At 38.3% G+C, this 22,437-nt stretch overlaps 4 protein-coding genes across 4 annotated transcripts in view; 1 reads left to right on the top strand and 3 right to left on the bottom strand.

Annotated features, from left to right (window-relative positions):
• The window catches only part of LOC145466391 (uncharacterized), a 343,779-nt gene that overhangs the window by 98,112 nt on the left and 223,230 nt on the right, over positions 1 to 22,437 (top strand). The gene's annotated exons all lie outside the window — the stretch shown is intronic.
• Positions 2,346 to 3,338, bottom strand: LOC145465551 (uncharacterized). The gene has a single exon (XM_081449327.1). It carries the CDS (start codon positions 3,112 to 3,114, stop codon positions 2,674 to 2,676), a length of 441 nt encoding a protein of 146 aa, XP_081305453.1. The 5' UTR covers positions 3,115 to 3,338; the 3' UTR covers positions 2,346 to 2,673.
• Positions 8,935 to 11,310, bottom strand: LOC145465904 (uncharacterized). Its single transcript, XM_081449666.1, has one exon. It carries the CDS (start codon positions 10,892 to 10,894, stop codon positions 10,454 to 10,456), a length of 441 nt encoding a protein of 146 aa, XP_081305792.1. The 5' UTR covers positions 10,895 to 11,310; the 3' UTR covers positions 8,935 to 10,453.
• Positions 15,831 to 21,210, bottom strand: LOC145465179 (uncharacterized). The gene has a single exon (XM_081448944.1). The coding sequence runs from the start codon at positions 20,292 to 20,294 to the stop codon at positions 19,857 to 19,859; it is 438 nt and encodes a 145-aa protein (XP_081305070.1). The 5' UTR covers positions 20,295 to 21,210; the 3' UTR covers positions 15,831 to 19,856.

The following is a 22,437-nucleotide window of genomic DNA, read 5'->3' as shown; positions in this document are numbered from 1 at the left end:
GCATCGTGTTGGGTATCACTATCATAGGATTTTTTTTAAATTGCAGTTGGGTCTTTTCCTTTACAGATTTTCTTTCGTCTTTCTCTTTGATTTGTTTATCTTCATGATAATAGTCGGTTGTGCTAACGTGTTAGCTATCCAAAATTTGAGCAAAAATAAAGTTTTCTGCATGTTAATGTAAGCAAATCAAAAGTGCTTACATTTGAATTCGCTCACCAGAGTAGAGACACGTAAATGTGGAAAACGAAACTCCTTACAGAGGCTTTCGAAACTGAAAGTGAAGAATGATCATCGCAGTTAATCTTCCAATTTAAGCAATTGGAAAGAAGAAGCCTGAAAAAAATCAGGGCTTCAAAGGGATTCGAACCCGTGACCTCCGCGATACCGGTGTAATGCTCTACCAACTGAGCTATGAAGCCACACATTGGGAGCGAGGTCAATTAATTGAGTTCATATCTTCCCGTGAGGAGTGAAATGATGTGAAGTTTATATGAAATAATTCATATATGAACTGCGGTTGTAGATGAAAGTGAAGAATGATCATCGCAGTTAATCTTCCAATTTAAGCAATTGGAAAGAAGAAGCCTGAAAAAAATCAGGCTTCTTCTTTCCAATTGCTTAAATTGGAAGATTAACTGCGATGATCATTCTTCACTTTCATCTACAACCGCAGTTCATATATGAATTATTTCATATAAACTTCACATCGCTTTCGAAACTGTCGGTTACGTCATTGACATCACATGCGCATGCGCAGATGACAGTTACGTGCTTTCCGAAAGCGTTCCAGCATTTTCGAGTGTTTTACCGTTGACAGGAAAAAAAAATTGCGAAATAAAACGTTTATGTGATCTGTACAAAACTTGCACATCCTCGAAAATGCTTTGCAGTGGACGAGGTCTGAAAGGGAAAACTTAATGATAAATTCAACAGTTGGTGAACAAAATTAAACAAAAATAATCATAAATACAGTGGCATAGACCAAATACTCCTTGTGGCATTTAGCAGATATCTGAAACTTGAGCCAGATGCTTGAGGAGCTACCTATAAATGAAACAATTTGAAACAATGCATGCTTAAAATGCTTGTTATCAGTACGGCAAACCGTTTGAGAGTAGATATCAGTAACTGAGAAGAATCAAGGCGATATCTCAAAATTATGTTGTGGCTACTATTAAAAAGAGGGTCTCAAGAAAACGACGAGAAAGCGTGAATGAAGGAATTGCAGGTGCTGCTGGCAGCACTATGGAGGGTCACCGAAAAACGTGACACGTTATCGGGGATCTTAAAAATCGACAGAGATCTTGATTTCCCTGTGTACAAGCTCAAAATTGAAACTGAAATCCATCGTGCATTACGTAATAGTTAGTTGTGTCTTAATACCACTTACCTTGCGTCTGTTGTAAATGGTCGCCGCTGAAATGTTCAAAGCAATAACGTTCGTAGAGCGTCTCTTCTTCCGGACCCACTCTCTCTCTCCCTCATGCTGGTCATTCTGGATGATATGTTGATGATAACAACAACTACGACATCTATTCAAACAGCAAAATCGATTTTACTTGTACAATAATTTTCAAGTTTGCGCAATATCTTCGTCATGCGAAACAAACACGGCATTATGTGTGGCAATCAACGTCGCAGTTTGCTTGAGCAGGACTGTAAAAAGCGGGGCGTGCACATTTCATACTAACACGAACGCTTTGTGAGAGTAACTCCCAATACATCCCGGCACCGAGAAAAACCCACAACATTTTTATTATTAAGTCAAATGATGTGAAGTTAATTTTTCTTGTGAAGTTTTCCAGGTTTTATTCTTATTTTATTTTGTTCTTATTACTCTCTGGTACGATTTTTTTTAACTTATCGTTCACAAGTTCATTCAGTCTTGTTACATTCATTAGCAGCAACATAAAATTGTTGAACGTGCCTGATATCTTGCTCATATTGATCCTATAAGTTCCACATCAGTTGACAAATTGTAGAGAAGAGTCTTCAAAGATGGTTGTAAAATGGAAGTCACATAAAAAATCGAAAGTGTTGAAATCGCAGAATTTTTTCACATATTTAGTATGTGAAAGCTGCATTCAAATCTAAACTTCAGAACTTCCATTTCTTTTATTTATTTGAGACGTTTCATGGTATTTTGGATAAAACGTCAGAGGAGGATCATTTTAGGTTCGATTTAAGGATCATTTCAGGTTCGATTTGGAGATCATTTCAGAGCTGAGTTGGAATCATTTTAGGGTAGGAATTAGAGAAACCCAAGGTATACACAAGTAATTCGTTGAAGATGATTATGTTTTATAATTTTGGGTTTAGAGTCAAAAGAATCTAACAACAACCCATAAAATCAACCTTAGTTTATTTATATCCAAAGTTACAAAAAAACATACATTTTGCAGCTTCTATAGACAAAAATAGTAAAAGATAAATGATTTGTACCTCGTTATTTACAAAACAGCGACAGAGTATCAAAGTAAACAAGCTAAATAATGATACCATATTTGGGCCGGAGTAATGAGCTCGTATTAATCTATATATTGATTAATTGTTTTTTTATACAAGGTTATCAACCGAATTGTGGTTCTGTCGAGCTACATTTCAGTCACAAGACTCACAAGTACTTTCGTCGTTAATTCATGACAAAAAAGACACGTTCATCTTTTCCTCCAATTAAGCTCTTCCATGGGAACTTCTAGAGTGTCGTTTGTGGCGGTGATGCCGACCTTCATCCTTCACTACAGGTATCCCACAATTCAGAGCTCGTTCTTCGTGAATGGCGGCTAAATCTTTCTTGACGCTCCTTAAATGTTCCAGTTGTGAGTCAAACAGTTCGTTCTCCTTAATGTCCCCCAGACTAGGAGCAAACCTGAACTTAGGGTACTTTCTCCGCTTAATCTTTCGATGGCAGTTTACCTTAGGACTGTACTTCATGCTTAGATCGATGGCTGCAAGATCGTCGTTGAATTCCCCAGCGGACTTTTGGCCGTATTTGAAGTCAAAGTTGTAAATTTTAGCCACATCTAACTCCTTCATCGTTAGCGGTTTGTCATCATATGAAAGACGTGTGCGCTCCGGCGATTCATTTTCAAGAAATCTTTCCGTTTTGCACATGATTTCGACGTTCTCTCCTGTCTACGAATCAAGCTCTTTCCAGTTCAAATGCTCAAAGACAACTGATGCAATAAAATGATTTCGACACCTTTACAATCTAAGCTTCAAAGAAACAACAAACAATACAACGGTAATAGCTATCAGTTGAAGATATTGCGGCAAAACCTCAGTCACTAGGCTTAGGTAGCAATATCTGTCGAGCTGACACGCAACAAAATTCGACGCAGAAATAAAAGCAGTATTTGTCAGAAAAACTGAATAATCAATTGTAATATCTCGAAATTCTATACTGGGCATATCTTCCTAGCGTGAAATGTAATCAGTGAGAAACCACAACTTCCTTTGCCAAACTGTCAATGACACAGACTTAAAATTTCGGAAATCTGCGGTTTAGATTAACATTTTTTTACATTCCAGATGTATTGGTCTCGAACGATTGAATCGGTGTAAGCGAGATCATGGAAATGGACACGTGCACGCCAACACAACACGTCAAAGATTAGCTTGGTGTCGATAGTAAGGGACAAATTGCTACTAGGAGGGTCTGTTTCAATAGCAAATCATCATTGATTAAACACGGAGTGAAGAGTGAAACGTGAGTTTGTCGTAGAACTCCGTAAATGGAAAACTGTCGTATTTTCCGTGTTTTTTAAAGTTCTTATACGAGTCGATTGAATTCAGAAATGATTAAGTACCCTTTCAAGAATCTCCGAAAAGGAACAAAGGTTGCTTACAGAAATTTCTGCATTTTATATTTGAATTCGTGTGGCACTTTGTTATTTGACTGAACTTCAGGTAGTATATATCTCGATGCCGCGAGTTTCGGGATCATTTTCGCACACGCTTGCACTTTTTCGAGCTCAAGTCCTTCCTCGGCGATCGGTTTGGTTTTTCTTGTTTGTAAATAAGAAATTGACGTCAATGTCAATTTTTTGTCTCTGTCCTTTTATTGAACATGAATTTCGTAATAGCATGGCTGTATGTTCACTAAGTGACTAGCTACGCCTCGCAGATCCACAGCTACTAGGACAATGCTATGCCAAAATGTATTATGAATAGCAGGACAAATGCATGAAAAACTGACGACGTCAATTTGTTAAAAGACTACGTCACGATTTGCACATCTTGAAAATTTAGCCTAAATGTTCAATTTCGTCGTTTGTATAGCGTGCCAATCCTCTCCATCTTTAACCATTCTTTTTTCCTTATGGATTATTATCTCTTTGCTTTCCTTCTGTCTTGGTAAACTACCGCTCTCAGGTTTCCAAGACCCAGTATTAGCCATAATCCCTTTTTCGTGTCTGTTATTGTTTTAGTTTACAAAGTAGCGAAGGTTCTATTGTTTTCCAATTCTTATAGCGCGGAATGCATATCTTGACCAAAACTGGGTCTTTAAATGTAAACATAATTTTGTTGGTGGGCCAAAAGACCATGACTGAGCTCCCATAAACTGTACCTCAAGTAATGATATTTTGGCCAATTTTCTGCCCAGATTCGACTTCCAAATGTGAACGTCTGGTATCGCAATGTTTTGACTGTGTTTTGAAGTAATCTTGTATTGTATATGTATTGTTGGCATTGCGGTAGTAGGGAGCTTAAGTGATGACGGCATTGATCGATCTAGGGCGGCCCTTGGCAAAAACTAATTCTCTATATTACGTTCGATGATTTCGTAGTTAGCTGAACCTGCATGTTCAGAATTTTTATCGGTGTAAAACCTTTTTCAAACTAAAAATGTAATGCCAACGATCAATTCCAAAAGGGAAGACGAAAAATTGGCCCTTGTAGTTTTTTCGACTCCAGTTTACCTTTGTTGTTTTGTGAAGAGGAATGTTTTCTTTCTTTCTTTTCTTTTTTTTTTTTCTTTTCTATATGTTGCGTTCGATGATTTCGTAATTAGCAGGCTGTTCAGATTTTCCATCGGTCTTAAACTTTCTTCAGGCTAAATAAGTAATGCCAGCGATCAGTTACAAAAGGAAATACAAAAAATTGGCCTTCGTGGTTTTTTGGGTCTCCAGTACACGTTGTTGTTTTGTAACAGAATTTTTTTCTTTCAATTATATTTCATTTATTTATTTATTCATTTATTTATTTTTTTTTTGCAGCACTAATATATTGTGCAGAGTGAAAACCGTCGGAGGCTTTTGAAACTGTCAGTTGCAGTAATTTGGCAGAGCGGCAGCGTTTTCGAGTGCTTTACCGTTGACAAGAAATAAATTGCAAATACAGAATCGTGGTCTGTGCGAAACTTACACATCTCCGAAAACGCATTAGAGAGTGAACTGGGCCTGGAAAGAAAAGTTTCATGATAAATTCACCAGCTGGAAAAAATAAACAACAAAATATAGTGTCTCTTCCATCCATTGTGTGTCCTTGGGCAAATAATTCGAACTTGAGTCAGATAAGAGTTATAGCTCTACCTATATATGAAATGCCATGAACAAAATGCCTGTTATCGCCACTCGAAGGTATTTGAGAGCAAATATCAACATTTAAGTAGAATCGTGGCGATATCTCAAAGATAATGTTGTAGTTTCTAAAGAGAGTCTCGAGAAAACGCCCAAGAAACGTGACTATGGGCCAATTGCAGGTGTTGATGGAGTTATAGAAAAACGTGACTTGACAAAGAGGGAAGACTGACCGGAAGACTGAGTACGAATGTTGTTTACGTCAGTAAGGAATCATTTAGAATACATTCGCAACACAGATAATGAGTCCCTGTACTTAAGCTCAAAATTGAAACTGAAATCCCTCCTGTATACGTATCCCCAGTTATGATTGGGTCCGATTACATGAACTAATATTCAAGCATCTATGGACATTTACAGTATCTCCATGGCATGGGAAAATTCAAAATAATTGCATTTGTTACACAATGCCAAGATCTCCGTGATGTCTAAATAGTGTTCACGCTTTTTAACTTGTAGTCTCGTGTTAAAGATTTTTTACTTGCACGACTAAATATTACACTCTAATCTTGAATTGCGTATGCTTCTTAGAAGAAGCTAGTTTTCCATCATCATCAATAAACAACAAAAGCTCTTCATAAATTATTTTTAGGGTAACTGTGCCAGCTGCAACGGTTATAAACAGGATATCGAATTTTTAGTCAGGTCATAAATAGGATAGCCAAAATCGCAGATTTTGGTCATAAATAGTGTAAGGGTTTTGGGAGGCGGGCCGCACACCCCCACCCAACTTTTCTGGGAGTACCCTCCCGGGATATTAGCAGCCTCTGTTTTCCGTCAACAAGATAAGTAAACGCTATTCGTACGTTGCTGAAGAACACGTGATGTGTATTCTCCGTGATACGTGGAAAATTTTAACAACCACAACATTCAAGGCCAGGAACTAATCTTCATCATGCCAGACCGTATTTTGTTTGACAGTCTGCCAAATTGTAGTTTGTTTGAAGAGCATTATAGACTCTTTTCATAAATGGCTGCCAATTAAAAATTCTTTCGTAAGTATTATGAATAGGGTCTATATCCAGCTTTACTCCAGTTTAGTTATCTGTGCTCTTGCTCCTAGCACGGACACTCCATAAAGAATTTAAAAATGTTTTGTCTCAGATTTTTGATTGTACCGTAACGATGAAAGTGTTTAATTCAGACACCTTCCTTTTTTGAGAGGCTCAGCTATGTTATGCTACCTAATCCAGTTGCTAGAAACTTAATGAAGAATTATCCCAGTTTGAGTAAATGCCCAAAGCATTTTCGGATAACAATCTTTGTAAAAATGATCATCTCTGCGTTGTTTTTTCCTTTTCGCTTTTTTTCTAACAATTTAGATCTTGAAACAATACTCCACCTGATTGTTGGCGACGTTTTTTTATCTATCCGCCAGGTTGAATATCCAATCTGAATTAAAAGTGATGATTTTCCATTTAAAAAAGATCCTTTTAGTAGCTCTTTGTCGCTTATTAGCGATTCCAAAAGTTCGGCGATTTTTTCCCTTCACCGTTCAGTTTTTGCGCTGCTTCCCTAATAACCAAACTGCTGGAACAACCGAGATATTTGCGACTCAACGGCACAAAACTGTTATTGATGTTAGTGCACAGGGTTCGGGGCACAAGGAAGATATTGAATAATTAGAATAGAATTAAATGAAGCAAAGGTAATAAATGAGGAAAAAACAATAGTCCAAAGGATGAATTTGAGTTTGTTGGCAGTTATGATGCTTTTTATTATGACTTTTGCACTACTCAAGGCAGTATATCGTTTGCGACACAGAAAATGTTCACAAATTGTAAATACTCCACCCAAACACATGACCGCAAGGAATTTTACCTGCAGTGCACGTGAGTTGACGAGTCACGTATGTAGATATTTAACTTGTAATGAGTTTTAATTATCAATATTATATTTAACAAATAAAGAAGCCTAAGCCGTGTATAACACTGTGATAAACCTCGACGGGCATTTGAGAACACGAGGGAAATGTAGAAAACACTCGTCTACGGCTCGTGTTTTCTACATTTCTCGAGTGTTCTCAAATGTCCGGAGTGTTTTAGCACAGTGTAATACACGGCTTAGGCTTCTTGATTTGCTTTATGATATAGAGTTTACACGCGCAAAACAATAAAACACGCTTTTTCTATGTTTTATACTCTGATAAAACATGGGTTTATGACCATCAGCGCGCGCAGGGTCCTCTCTATATTACAATGATGAATATAGTGCACATTAACATGGTTGATCTGATAATTCTATTTTAGTTCTACAATGAATCTTCCATGCATAAACAGATAAAATCTTGTTAGCCTACATTTCTCGTGTTATTTATTGTATGTGGTTTATGGGCTGTTATTTTCATTCTTGTTCAAATAAAGCAGAATATTTGGAAGAAGTCAAATATTATTAAACTTAACACATTAGGCCCGGTCGTTCAAAGCCCGATTAAGCAAACCTATAATTCGCGAGAATTTTGATTTCAGTTTTGTATTTTTGCGGTGAGCTTTTCTGTTTATATTGTTTGTCTTTCAGTTTTGAGTTTGACAAATTTCAAACTACTCAGAGCATAAGAATCGAAAAACATTGTTATACAAGAAAAATTATTACTTCGGTTAACTTTTAATCCTGGGTTAGCGTTAACCGCCCGTCGAACAACCCCGCCCTGCAGATATCTAACAGCTAATTGATAAAGTCATATAAACTGACAATTGTTTAAACGCCAATGTTAATAATGTTGACAACTGGCCGCTTGAGATCATGAAAAATCTCGGTGGCCGGGAAAAGAAACGAAAAAAGAGAGACTTCCGGAGTGCAGCCTGGATGCAGGTTTGCTAGAAATTTCCCTTCAGATATGGTTTCTGTAGCTCACATCTGTAAACATGAAAGAATGCGGCGTAAAATGAATATTATCTGAAAGCAAATATCAGCTCTTTGAATTTAAGTAAAAGCTAGCTAAGGTATTGTTATAACTTTAACCATACATGGGAGTAATTAGATATAACTGAAGAATTATAATCGACTGTATCTCCAAGTTTTGTTGCAGTCACTCGGTGCTCGAGAGAGGTTAGGGCCAACTGCACTTTGGAAGTTTCCTAGGATATTTAGAAAATCAGAGGAAAAGCATGCTCATTTAAAATCGATACTTATTATGAAGACCGTGCTGCTCCTCTTGAAGTGATAAACAAGGGGTGGAGGAGGGGGAGGCGGAGAAAGAGGCAACTAATCATTGACAGGAACTCCTGTCATTGAAGAAAATGTACTTAGTATTAGAGACGATGCTGGGAAATGTGGGCCTTGACCGTCCTATAGACGTTCTACATCGGTTAAATGCACTACGCGAGCAGTTCCCGTCAAAAACTGCCCCCCCCCCCCCCGAAATCCTCCAGCTTCAAGCCATAAGTTAAACGGACATTCAGTTCTAGGTCAAGTCAGGGACTAGACATTAGATCCGGAAAATCAGAGTACATAGATTATAAATTGATCAAAGCCGGTATAAGCTCCTTATCTGAGCTGCATCGATTCGCGCCATCCACTCTGAACAATAGAATTATCATCCCAGCTCCGTGCGAAGGCAAAACCTTTTTCGTGGTTAACTTAGTATCATTTGCATTGCAATGTAATCTAATGTGGCCGCGAGGAGATTTTGGTTGAAAACAACAAAATTTCTTGAAATTGCCTAACATACATGTTGCATTATATTGTAATTCTAACAAGTAAAGTTAACCGCAAAAGGGACTACGGGACCTCCAGTGTACAATCGGATTAGTAGACGGAAATTTTCTGAAAAACCGCACTTAACCTAAAGCGGCGAAGCAATATCGGAATACTTCAGGTGCAGAAAGCCGACTATACCTTACTTGTAACATTCAGCAACTTAACTATTGCGGCTTGAAGTCTGTTTTCTGACGAAAACAGCAACTTAGACTTCAGAAACTTATTAATTGAATCCATTTTTTTGCGTCGTCGAGAAGAGAGTAGTCCCCAGAAATCGCTTAACGTGCCACCTTTGTTAAAAGGTGGTCTTCGTAGAACATGCACTGCTAAATAGACAGGGAAATTTTATAAAACAAATTTAAGGCAGATGTTCTTATTACGTTACGCTAAACTGTTGTTCCCTCCGTTCGCGTCTCACCCAATAACTTATATCCCGATTGAAAGAAGTATATGCAAATATCAGGCGTTGCCTCGCCGCGAGCCGATTTAACATGTGTGGCCATTTTAATTTCCTCCTCTGTTTATTACAACACGTTGTGGTTTCGCTTTGACACCAGCGCAGAAAACCGAGAACAAACAAAACAACAAAACAACAGATATTTTCTTTCCATCTTAAAATCTCTGTTTTATATTTATTCAAACCAATTTATGTAAACGAAAATAGTCACTGCACCGCATGTATCTGTTGAAATTACAGAAAATTATAATTAGTTCGTTTAAAGGCAGATTTATTAACTGAAAGACAATATTGCAAATTAAACTAATGTAGTAGTCGAGAATCTAACTTGTTGCAGGACGAACATTTTACATATTTATACAGGAGCGTAGCCAAAGATTGCATTGTCACAAATTACGCAATGCCTCGCGGATACTTGTCGCCTCGTCTCTGATTCTTGGAAGAAAAGAATCAATAAAACTCTAGTTTGTTTCTTGCAACTGAACTGTTCATATTTTTGATCGACTGTTTATACACCCTCTCTGCCTCTTAAACTCGTTAAGTTCGGCTATTTCTATTTGCGGAGTCCTTATTTTCACTCTTCGAAGGATTCTCAGTTACTGGCCAACAAACAGCAACATGCGTCATCGGGCCCGTTATGGGAGCGAATGAACATTTCAAACCCGTGCCGATGTATGCAAGGGTTTAATTCATGTTATGTCTTCTTGTCCTCCAACTAAGCCCTTCCCCAAGAACTTCTCGAATGCCGTTTATGTCGGTGTCGACGGCGACCTTCATCTTTCTTTACCGGCATCCCACAATTCAGAGCTCGCTCTTCATGAATGGCGGCCAAATCTTTCTTGAGTTTGTTTACATTTTCCAGCTGTGCGTCAAACAGTTCGTTCTCCTTAATGTCCCCCAGACTAGGAACAAACCTAAACTTGGGGTACTTTCTCCGCTTTTTCTTTCGGTGGCGGTTTACTTTAGGACTGTACATCATGCTCAAATTGATGGACGCAAGATCGTCGTTAAATTCCCCAGCGGACTTTTGACCGTATTTAAAGTCAAAGTCAAAAATCTTAGCCACGTTTAGTTCCTTCATCGTCAGCGGTTTGTCATCATGTACAAGGCAACTGCAATGTTTGCCCTCTTCGGCGAATAATTCTGTTCTGCACATTCTTTAAGTTCTCAGTTTCTAGCTTTCAAACCAAGCTCCTTCCAGTTCAAATACTCCTGGACAACTGATGCAAGAAATCGATTAGGGCTCTTTTACAATCCAAGCTGTAAAGAAACAATACAAAGGAGATTATTTTGAGACCTCACAGCAACGCCTAACCAATCAACGATTCTAACCCAATATAATGTCAGTCGAACTAACACGCAACAGAAGTATGCCACACAAATAAAATAACTTGAGATAACTAGCAAAGATTGTCTCTTTTAACAAAAAAGTCTTGAGTCGTACACAGTTTAATATACCACTGCATGAGAGTCTTTTCATAACGCAGAGTTAATTTGCAAGACACCAATACTTCCTTCGGTAAATTGACAAACACATCCCTGGAAACAATGTAGCCGGAAATCATCTGAATTGAATAAGCTTATTTTTATTATATAGCTGTATTGGTCTAGAATGGTGTAATACACTTCAGTGAGAGGATTGTAATGTGAATTCTGCGCAACACAGTAACATCTATAAACTACTGGACCGTCTACTTCGTACACGAGTCTCTAAGGGATGTACATAGTGCTCCAAAAAGACTTTCAGTCTCTGAAACCTTACAGAGAATGAAATATGTTACTGTGGCTCTGGTAATACCCAAGTCTCAGATCAGATTAATTATCACATATCCGATTATCTTTAAACTGATCTTGCTCCCAATTTTAGCGGGTGATTCAAGAAGACTACATTGTAATAACAACTAGATCGCATGGTAATATAATTGATCTAATAATAGTAATTTTAAACTTTAGTATTTGGATCTCATCAGGATGTTTTGACTGTGTTTTGAAGAAACTATGTATTGGTATGCCAGCACTAGTTGTGGAAACCGCGTCCTAAAACAATAACATTGATTTTAAAATATTTTTATATAACTAATTGACAATCGAGGCGGCAAAAAAGTTGTCTCAGTGAACGATATCATTTGTGGACACATGCTAGCAGCATAAATGGTTTTAAAGATTAAAAGGAACCCCACGGGATTCTATTTTGAATTCATAGACAGAGTATAAAGACAGGCCGCGGACTGGGGATCCGAAAACAACACTTAAAAAAGATGCAGCCCTTGGCAGCTTGCGTAACCATGGACACGATCTCTGGCAATTCTTTAGTCTGTTGTCAAGCTAAGTAATACGACGAGAATTTTTAACGTTCGGTTTCGGATCTTGATGAAAATTTGGATAAAGAATATGAACTTCAGATAGGATCGACATACATATGGAACAAAACGAATCAAAGCATGCATGAAATGGCCGGTTTTTAACACTTCTCAAGTCAAAACTGTGAAAGGGCAAATATCAGTATTAAGTATTATTAAGGAGATACTGGTCTCAATATTAACAAAGCTTCTGTAGAGAGTCGCTGGCTGCGGCGAAGAAAACGTGCATTTGTCTTGGTGCAACGTGACGTGGAAAACAAGGAGAGTGAAAGACTGAAAGCGAATATCGTGCAGGCTACTAGGGTTGGTGAAATTATATGTGACATTAATCTAATTCCTCTATAATTGCTGGAAACCAAAATCCCTTTATTTGCAGTTATTAAGTTCGGCAACTGACTCCCCATGTTTCATTATCTAATTATATATCATAAAATGATTCGATATAACACCCTCCTTTTAATCAGCACCCCCCCCCCCTCCAACCGCATTCTTCCTAATGGCTCACCTTACAATATGCATTCCTCTTTCCCCTTTGTTAATAAGCGTCCCTATTCCAATTTAGCCTCCCCTCCCTAAATACAAATAAACGCCCCCATTACGTAACCAGCTCTTTTTCATTTACAGTGACATGGTACTGAAGATTACCGTTCCGTATTTTATCAACTGCTCACATTGGATTTGAATTTGAAAATATTCTAGAGTGTTATTTCCAAATCGACCCATCCTTGATTATGACATGACTGGCGCGCTACTTTCAGTTCTTAAAATACAAGTGCCTTGAAGCGAATCATTAGGGCAACCTTACACGAACCAATAGTTATTGCTGGCAATTCTCAATGTTCTGTTCTATCTTTTTACCGTTTCACTTTGTACGATCGAAATCTATTGATACTTTTTGGTGGCTGTTAGCATCTGGGTGTGACCATCAGCAAGACATAATTGCAACAGGCCAACTAACTCAGGGGCGGGCTGTGGGTGTGATTCAAAAGGAAAATTAGAAACCACATAAAAGATAAGACTTACATTCAAGTAGTAAGGAGTGCTTAGCAATATCCTTGGGGCATGAGAATTGAAGTGCAGTTGTTATCGATGCTGAGATCTTATTGACAGCTGAAAAGCATCTTTATTTTGATACTACATGTAAACTTTCATTTAAAGATCTCTAACTTGTGCAACCAAACATAGAGTCTGTTTTCAGATGAGATTATATTTTACTGAATTATTGCTTCAGTAATAAATGTTTGGTTTCCATAACAACTTACTACAGCAACCAGCACAGAAACGATATTTTGTTTGAACAAAGACACTTTTATTTAAACAATATCGTTGCCATGCAAAACCAAAAAAAAAGAAAAAAAAAAACAACTGATTTTCTGTTTGTCAAGCTTCCTTCGCGGTTTTCTTGAAGAGCAGCACAGTTAGTTGAGCCCGGGTTTATGAAAATCAGGCTTATTAAGTTAAAAATATAAATCAAGAAGCGTTCTATCACGGATGCCGTTCTTTCATTGGCTAAGCTACTCACTATCTATTCTTGTTGTAGATAGTAAGTAGCCTAGCATTGTGGGGTTATTAAGAAAATTGCGGCCGCTTATTTACGTTGACCAAGTGTCTGTGAAGAGGATTTAGAAAATGTCTTGAACGATTAGTAGCCGATTTAGACCAAAACAATCAGATTATACGCTCCTGATTCTCGAGCTCATAATCTTATTGGACAATTTAAATATCTTATTTTGTTGGGAGTAGCTTTAAATAACTCTCTCAAAAGTATTGATGTTCAGACGTTTTCGTCCTACACTAGAAGAACGCCCAAATTTAAACAAAACCTTGACTGAGAACCTAACATTCCAACACTTACTTACATTTTTTTCAGCAGGAAGCACAGGGACCAGTCCGATTAACACTTTGGACCTCTGGTCGAGCGGTTAGGGGTAGAGCCCAAGCCACGCTTTTTAGCTGTGTTCTCGGGTACACTTTACGTACAGTACGCACCTCAGTGCAATGCATCTCTGCACTCAGGATAGGAATATAAATGGATACTGGAGAACTGTAAAGGGCCACGTGAGACTGAATTACTGGAGGAATGACCTGAGATGGACTAAAATGCCATCTAGGAGGAGTATCAATTTAACGAATAATTTCCGTCTTGCCGTGTGTCTGTTTAATAACATGCAGATCACAGATGACGTGAAAATGTGGTAAGACCAAAAAGAATTGGCACACGAACCTTTAGGCTAATGTTCTTACCACATTTTGTCGTATTTTGCGCGATCGGTTACTTAACAAACGCACGGCAACATGGAATCTACTTGTTTTATATAATACGGTAAAGAAAAATATAATGACGTCATCTATGCGTCTGTCCTGCAATAGATCATAACTAAAAAAAGGTCTGCAAACGAGCAAGTTGCCCATCAGGCCGACGCTTATCCCCGGTTTCTGTGGCATGAAGCGACTAGGAGTATTTCTACTCCCCCTGGGGGTGGGATGCTAGGCCATCGCAGGGTTACCCCCAGCATTAAATACAGGGTACCCATTTATGCACTGTAAGAGTCAATTGTCTTGCCCAAGAACATAACACAATGTCTCCGGCCAGGGCTCGCACCTCGATCCGGAGTCGAGCGCACTAACCATGAGGCGCGCCAAATAAGTAAGAACCAATCAAAATGCGAGAATAATTCAACATATAATAGTAACGCTTTTGGAAAAGTTCCGACAGTGTTTCACTTTGGCCCAAGGCATAATCTTTGCACTTTGAATTCATTTTTCCAACTTTGCTCATGTGTTTGAGTAAACAAAACACAAACCGCGGTGATAAACATGGAACCAAAACGCATGTTAAACAAAGTTAATTTCCTTGACGTTTCGTATGCACAACATACATCTTCAGAAGTGACCGTTAACTAGATTACAATCGAAATTTAAACGCGAAGAAAAAGAAAAAGACTGGTATCTAATAATATGTAACAAGACTAATAGTTAATAACAAACAGATGAGTCTGCGGGAGAGGAAAAAAAAATTACCATAATAATAATAACAATACAAAATGTTAGTAAAGAAAAAGTTTTTCACTGCCAACGTTTTCATTCAAGGCTGGCTTTAAATCACAATGTTTCCTTAATTTTACAATGTATATCTGACCTATTAGTTGCTAAGATATCAAAATTGTCCCATTTAATATTATGACCCGTGGAAGTAACGTGATCCGCAATGGCTGAGGTGTGACCGCTTTTAGCAAGGGCCTTAAAATGTTCAGTTTTTCTATCGTGTAGTCGACGCTTTGTTTTTCCTATACAAAAATCATCACAGTCCCAGCAGCTTGCCTTGTAAACCACCTTAGACATCTGAGAACGGCTGAACCTGTCCTTGTACGGGAAAAAAGACTTAATTCGGCGGGTGTTTCGGAAAATTATTTTAACGTTAAAACAACCATAAAACTTATAGATACAAGATTTAAGTTGCTGGGTAATTACTTTACTTTGGAACCCTAAAAATAGTAAAACAATGAAGATTTCTCTCTTGGGAGCTGTAGTGATAGGGTCTTTAGGTTTGTTTTGATGTCTATTCACTACATCGTTTAAGGCCCTTGCTAAAAGCGGTCACACCTCATGTCCAGCCATTGCGGATCACATTACTTCCACGAGTCATAATATTAAATGGGACAATTTTGATATCTTAGCAACTAATAGGTCAGATATACATTGTAAAATTAAGGAAACATTGTGATTTAAAGCCAGCCTTGAATGAAAACGTTGGCAGTGAAAAACTTTTTCTTTACTAACATTTTGTATTGTTATTATTATTATGGTAATTAGTTTTTTCCTCTCCCGCAGACTCATCTGTTTGTTATTAACTATTAGTCTTGTTACATATTATTAGATACCAGTCTTTTTCTTTTTCTTCGCGTTTAAATTTCGGTTGCAATCTAGTTAACGGTCACTTCTGAAGATATATGTTGTACATACGAAACGTCAGGGAAATTAATTTTGTTTAACATGCGTTTTGGTTCCATGTTTATCACCGCGGTTTGTGTTTTGTTTCTTCTAAAGCTACGATGGCCAAGGAAAAAGAGTGTTTGAGTAAGGTAATCGAGTTCGACTGCATAAGAACAAAATCAATTATTACACTTCTCAATTTTTCCTCCACCCATACCCAAGATAGGGTTTTACGTTTCTACGAAGTCTCTATATTTTTTATTGTTTTGTTGTTCTGGTGGTGGGGGTTGTTGTTGTTTACAGATAGTGCCATCTTAAGGTACGAGAAGGCATGCACTGAATAGAAAAATGAAGAAACTGATCGCTGGGTCCTGAACAACTCTAGGGTAAAGAATAAAGATTGATATTTTAGTAGAAGCATAGAAAAGAACCAGACCAAGCACAAACTTGTAAGGGAAGATTAACAATACAGCAAAAGTAGAACGGCTAAAGCATTAACACGATAACACTACAACCAGACTCCAAAGGAGAATAATGACATAGTAAGGAAACAAACACAATTTCATTAAAGCTTGCCCAGTGAGAGGGTCAATGGAGCAGAACATCACAGAGTGAAACATCTCGATGGCATTACAAGAAAAATCTCCGTGACACGGTCTTTATCGTCAAAACGCGAAAGCGAGATCAGGGGAGGGTGCCATGCAGTCTCTCTTCTGAAAATTCCTGGGTGATGGAAACCAAACACGAATGTGTAAGGTCTTGCGACCACGACCTACGCCACGTTAGAAAAACCTGGCAAGAGGTCGCTAGACGCGCACGCTATTGCTCTGGATGGCCCGGGAACTTCGTCAGTGGATACCCATGTTTGTACACGGCAAAGGGCCAAAAAAGTAAGAGATGGAACATGATACAAGTGGAACAAGTCAACGGGCAACAATCAGTTTTTTAATAATCCTTAAGATATCATGGTAAAAGGGCAGTGCAGCAAGGGTGCTAGAATTGAAAACATCATGCAAACATGCAATAATAGTGTGCAATAATATGAAAAAATAAAGAAAATTAAATTGTGGTATTTTTAGCAACGGGGTGTGGCAATTACAGGCTGCTCAGATTTTGTTGATAAATCTTACTGCACTGCACGCAAACACATAACCTCAAAGACTTTGTTGACATTACATGTGTGTTCAATGGTCACGTCTCTAAATGTCTCATTTGAGATTGTGCCAAGTTTAAGCTACTTTGTTGACAAATAATGTGCGCATTAACATGATGGATCTGATAACGCTATTTTTAGAATAAAATGATCTTTCATACAGCAGTCAGTTAGTCTACGACCGTCTACATTAAGCTACATTTGTTGCATAACCGAACAGGGGCTTGTACTTTTATTCTTGTTGAAGCTAAGTAGGATACTTACAAGTCAGTTTCAATCAGAGAGCAATATTCTTTCACTGGCCGAAAGTATTTGAACTTCCGAGTGTAACATATATTAAACAAAGTTCACGAATAACTACTGCGTTTCCACTGTCCTATCAAAATGAAATATGAAAAGAAACGGATTTCTGATCAATGAAGGGCTTAGTCAACGAAGTATGATCTGCGTAGTTCTTGTTTTTGCAGGCAAGAGAAGGCCACACAAACAACACACCACGCAAGGCTATTTACCCTGAAGCTCCCTCAATCATCTGAGAGCAAATATCGGCTCATTATTCTACTCTCTCAACGATAATTAGTTGATATAAAATTTTGAAAACAGGGGAATGACTGATAGGTGAAAACTGTGTTTACTGCAGCAAGTGAGGGTCAGCTACAGCACTTTGGAAGCTACAGTGTAGAATTACGAGGGATAAAAGTGTAAATAATCCAGGTGGACACGCCCATACAAAAACGACCTCTTGGAATTATAAACAAGAGGGAATGCAGATGAAGCAAATGTACTAAGTAATAAATACGATTGTAAGAAACAAGTATGAAACCAGGGATAGGAATACAAGGAGATTTGGCGATGTAAAGATCGGCTCCTTAGACTGTCCCTAAAAGAACTTCAAAATTGTTAGGAAAGTATTTCAAGTGAACCGTCTGTAATTACTAGAATATTGACAAGGCATTTGATCGGATTTCCGCTAAGGCAGCCATCCAGAAGACGCAAGCCATTTTTATCTTGATGAAAGCATGCAGTTTTCTCGGACTCTAGCCAGCCAGACTTAGAATTCTGAACACCGTCTGAATAAGTTCTTATTTGACGTGGACTGAATTAGGGAAAAATTTGAGAATACGAAAGTCTGACATAATAGGCTGATCAGCGAAGTAAACAATAGATGTTTTGCTCTCACATGGAATGTGATTTTTATAATTGAAATATTTTTATTTATAGCAACGTTTTTGGTCAACGTATCGTCATGATCGTTAATTCGATGATTCAAGCCTTTGTCAGCTTTAAATCGGTAAATCACTGAAAAACGTTTAGAATAAATGAAACGAAAAAGTGTGTTGATAGATCCCTAGTGTCTATGGTATAAGCTTCTTATCTGAGCAGCACCAATACCACCCTAAGTCATGAAATGCAATAATGATTTATCCTAGTTATGAAAAGGCCATGAGCTGCACGCGATCACTAGATCTATTGCAATGAAGAAATCGGATTAGTTTTAGGAACAGTTCTGAAAAGGCGCACTTCACACTATGAATGAGCAATATTGGGATGCTACAGGTGTAAAAGCCGAAGGCTAAAGTGCTAAGTAACATCGCAGCGACTCGGTGAGGCATAGAGCCCACTATAACCTTGAAACCCAAAGACAGGTGACTCCTAAGTCGTGGAAGAGAAAGTTGCGGGAAAACACGCTGTGCGTTTTCTTTGTTGACAACATAGAGAAAACATAATTTGACTTAAAAAGGAAGAAAATTCCAAAAATGGTGTTTAACGGGCAGGGAATCGTATTCTATATTGGCTCAATCTTGGGGGCAATCAATAATCTGTCATCCAATTTTCATCACAAAAATGTACTTCAAAAGCGCTTTCCTTGCGTGTCACTTTCCTCCGCTCTTTACAAACACGATACGGTCTGGAATTGGCGCCAAGGAAATCGATCAAAAACGAGAAAAACAACCCAAGTTGCAATGTCGCATATTTATTCCAACCGCATACGTTTAACGTAAATATGAGAAATTTATAATGGACTGTTGCATTTAACTATCACTTTTACAGACAAGCAGCTAGTTTATAGGCATCACACTCAAATTCTGATAAACGTAATATCGCAACTGACTTGAAACAGAACTTTTCAAAACGCCCAGCTCTTAATAGGCGTGAACAGCTGGCTCTGTAATATATTTACAAAGTACTGAAGCGCGCCCGCAAGGGTTTCCTTGATGAACTCGACCAGTTCGGTCTCAGAGTAAATAGCGGGTCGACAAGTGAAATTCTATACTTTGATCTACAATTAAACAACTGTTGAGTTTTCATCAGGCGGTTGTTTCTTCTACCATTTCCACTAGGAGGTTTTTTGAAATAGTTACACTGATTCAAAAAATAGGTAGAAAGTTACATTCATTGAATACCCTTCAACTTAATTGGTTATTTCCCTGCCCGATAAATCATGGCAGCCATTCCATAAGTTCTCTTTTACTCTGGCTTGAAATCTTTCGAATTCTTTCAATTTGCCGAGTTTTGGCATGGTGTAGCAAGCTTCAGTTTAACGGTTGCTCGTTCCCTGGCCCCGGCGTGCCTCGCGGATTTCTTGGACGAGGTTGCGGGACTGATCCACGTTTTACGCTCGTAAGTTGGGTTTGATTTATTAGAGACAAGATCGTCATCTTCTCTTTCGATTAAATTTTTCCTTTGAAACTTCTAGAGCGTCCTTTACGGCGATCTCGCCGCCGACCTTCATCCTTAACCACAGCCATCCCACGATTCAGAGCGCGCTCCTCGTGAACCGCGGCGAGATCTTTCTCCAGTTTCTTCAAATTTTCCGCCTGTGTTTCAAATAGTTCATTCTCCTTGATGTCCTCCAGACTAGGAACAAATCTAAACTTGGGGTACTTTCTCCGTTTTCTCCTCCTATGGCGGTTTTCCTTAGGGCTTTGCATCATGCTGAAATCGATAGCTGCTAGATCATCGTTATAATCCCAAGCGGATTTTTGGCCGTATTTAAAATTAAAATCGCAGCCTTTCACCGCGTCCATGTCCCTCATTGTGAGCGGTTGCTCATCGTATTGGAAAGTCACTAATGAATCTTCTTGAAATATGGTTCCTCTTTGACGCATGTTTTAAGCTCTCCTTCTCAAAACTCAGCAAACAAAAGATACTTCACTGTTGAACGGCTCTAACGCAACTGATTCAATAAAATGCGTCGGTTGCCTATTTACTCCAAACAGCGGAGAACCAATATCAAGGCGCTTTATTTCAAGACATTACAGCAACGCCCAGGTACTCGAAAATCGCAGCCACAATATCAATCAAGCTGAATACATTAAGCGAGCCTTACGCAACTCAGAGTTCCGGGGGGAGACATCTGGGGCTCAAACTCAAATGAAGCCTTTCACATCGTTACCATTTTAGATTGTCTGGTACTTTTCAGGGTATTAAGACGCAGAGAAAAAAGTGACCGGAGCCTTTTTTCATTTTCTATTTAAAATATGTGCCTTTCTTAATGACAATGTATTGCAGCTTTTCCTACAAAACGAGATTCTGAAGGATCTTAGGGACCCCTCTCTTGAAACGTTCCAACAATCGCCAACTTCCCCCTTCATCTTTAGAAAAGGGTCCTTCTGAGCGCTAGAGAAAACTGTTGGCGAAAGTACTTTGTAAACATGTATTGAAACAAAGAAAATAAAAATCTCCATGGAACAAAAGTGACAAGTACTATACGGAGTTTCCACGAAAGGCCAGTGGAATAATAAGAGATACATCACCCCTGTTTACGTTGATCAGGAAAACAAAGTGCTACAAATTTCTAGAATTCAACCCACGGAAAGCATTAGAATTTTCTTTACCAGCCGACTTTAATATTGGTCACCAATGATGCAAGTGATTTGTAATTCAAATATCATGTCAACCAATGCTACCCATGTAAGATCATGTGAGGATTCTAAATTCTTTACTGACTGAAGCTTTCAGTCGAAATATTTTCCTGTATTTTCCGCATTTACTTGTTAATGCTGAGACTTATTTCTGTATTATGACAGCGCCATTTATGGATAACCAAATAACCGGAAAAAAATCCGGTTAACAATATCGCAGAATGTCACGAATTAACTGGCTGTTATTGCTCGTCGTACAAGTCCGGACGTACGACGAAGTACGATAAATTGACGAACTTCGTGTGTTCGGTTCCGAGCATTTAGTCGTTAATTATATTTGAATAATGTTCGTATTTTGCGTAACTAGAATGAAAACGAACTTCGTGTGTTCGGTTCCGAACATTTGGTCGTTAATTATATTTTTGATAATGTTCGTTTTTTACGTAACTAGGACGTAAGCGAACATCCGATGCCATCATTGAATTGCCCGTTAAATCTAGATTCTGGCTTTTTTGATGAACGCGTGCGAAACAATTTTCTCACTGATTCATGTAATCATAACACCAAACGGACTGCGTGTAGTTAGATACTTGCAGGAAAACTGTATGAGTAAATTCACAACAGATTCTCAAGCGGATAGGAACGGAAATTTCTCCCTTTTAAGGACGGATTCGTTATATTTTGAGATCGTTATTCACGGGAAAAAATCCGTTCAACTTCTTTCAGAATGCAGTCCCGCAGGGTCTGAGAATTTTCTGATCCTTTTCCTAAGAATTTCGAACTCCTCCCTAACCCCAGTTTTTCACTTCCCGCGGCAGATGCTGTCGTTAGCTGTGTTCACGGTTCATACAAAACTGTGGGCAGGCACATGCCTACACAAACATGATGAAAGCTACGTACCTACATGTATGGGACTCTAACGTTTCATAGATATTCTAACTTTGAAACACGGTTAGTTAAATCATCGTTAAATATCGCCAGATCTCATCTAAGCAACGTGTTTTGATAAGACCTGAAAATATTGAACGGATCCTGTGCCAAATTTTAAAGATGATTTAATTGTTATGATCAAGAACACCTCTATAACGGGAGGAGTAATATAACTTATTTGATAACTCTTCTTCTAGATGGAATTTTTATTCGTACATCACAATATTTTGAACTGAATTAGGCGTAGCTGTGAACAGATCAGTTCGCGTATAGTGAACAGCACTGAATTCCGCTCCCGAGCTGTTTCTTTTCCTTATATAAGAGGCTGTGTAGAATCGAGATTATTTTTTTGCTACTCACCTGAATTTTTCCTTTACAGTTTGGATAATCGAAGCTTGTCCAAGTGAACTAGAGAGCCACGCACGCAAGAAAACATGTTGCCAAATACTGTTTCCAT

This window comes from Orbicella franksi, chromosome 13 (genome assembly GCF_964199315.1).
Source record: "Orbicella franksi chromosome 13, jaOrbFran1.1, whole genome shotgun sequence".
NCBI lineage: Eukaryota > Metazoa > Cnidaria > Anthozoa > Scleractinia > Merulinidae > Orbicella > Orbicella franksi.
The sequence above is the reverse complement of the archived record's forward strand: the minus strand, read 5'-3'. Positions and strand labels throughout refer to the sequence as shown.